The sequence below is a fragment of the Penaeus monodon genome, chromosome 34 (genome assembly GCF_015228065.2).
Source record: "Penaeus monodon isolate SGIC_2016 chromosome 34, NSTDA_Pmon_1, whole genome shotgun sequence".
NCBI classification, from domain to species: Eukaryota; Metazoa; Arthropoda; class Malacostraca; order Decapoda; family Penaeidae; genus Penaeus; species Penaeus monodon.
In genome coordinates, this window is record NC_051419.1 from 12,147,424 (window position 1) to 12,147,773 (window position 350).

At 40.9% G+C, this 350-nt stretch overlaps 1 protein-coding gene across 1 annotated transcript in view; it reads left to right on the top strand.

The window, feature by feature from the left end:
* LOC119594590 (cytochrome c oxidase assembly protein COX15 homolog) overlaps positions 1 to 350 on the top strand; it is a 6,059-nt gene that overhangs the window by 2,216 nt on the left and 3,493 nt on the right. Inside the window, 1 exon segment of the mRNA XM_037943631.1 lies at positions 85 to 271. Within this exon segment, the coding sequence (XP_037799559.1) occupies positions 85 to 271 (187 nt within the window).

Below are 350 nucleotides of genomic sequence, written 5' to 3' on the forward strand. Positions count from 1 at the left end.
CAAATTGATAAATTGAGGATGTTACATTAGAAAGTAGGGGTTTATCTTCCTTTGAAACTCATTAGTTTTATTCTCATCCATCAGGAAAAACCAGGGAATGAGCCTTTCAGAGTTCAAATTCATCTGGTGGATGGAATATGGACACAGGCAGTGGGGTCGCACTATCGGCACCTTCTTTTTACTGCCTGCTGCTTACTTCTGGCATAAGGGTTGGTTTACACGTTTGATGAAGAAGAGAGTGCTGGTTTGTGGGGCTCTCATTGGCTGCCAGGTCTGTGCAATTACTTTTTTTTACTTACAGGTGAATTATTAGTTAATAGCTATTTGTCTTGGAAGGCAAGCTTGTGTGT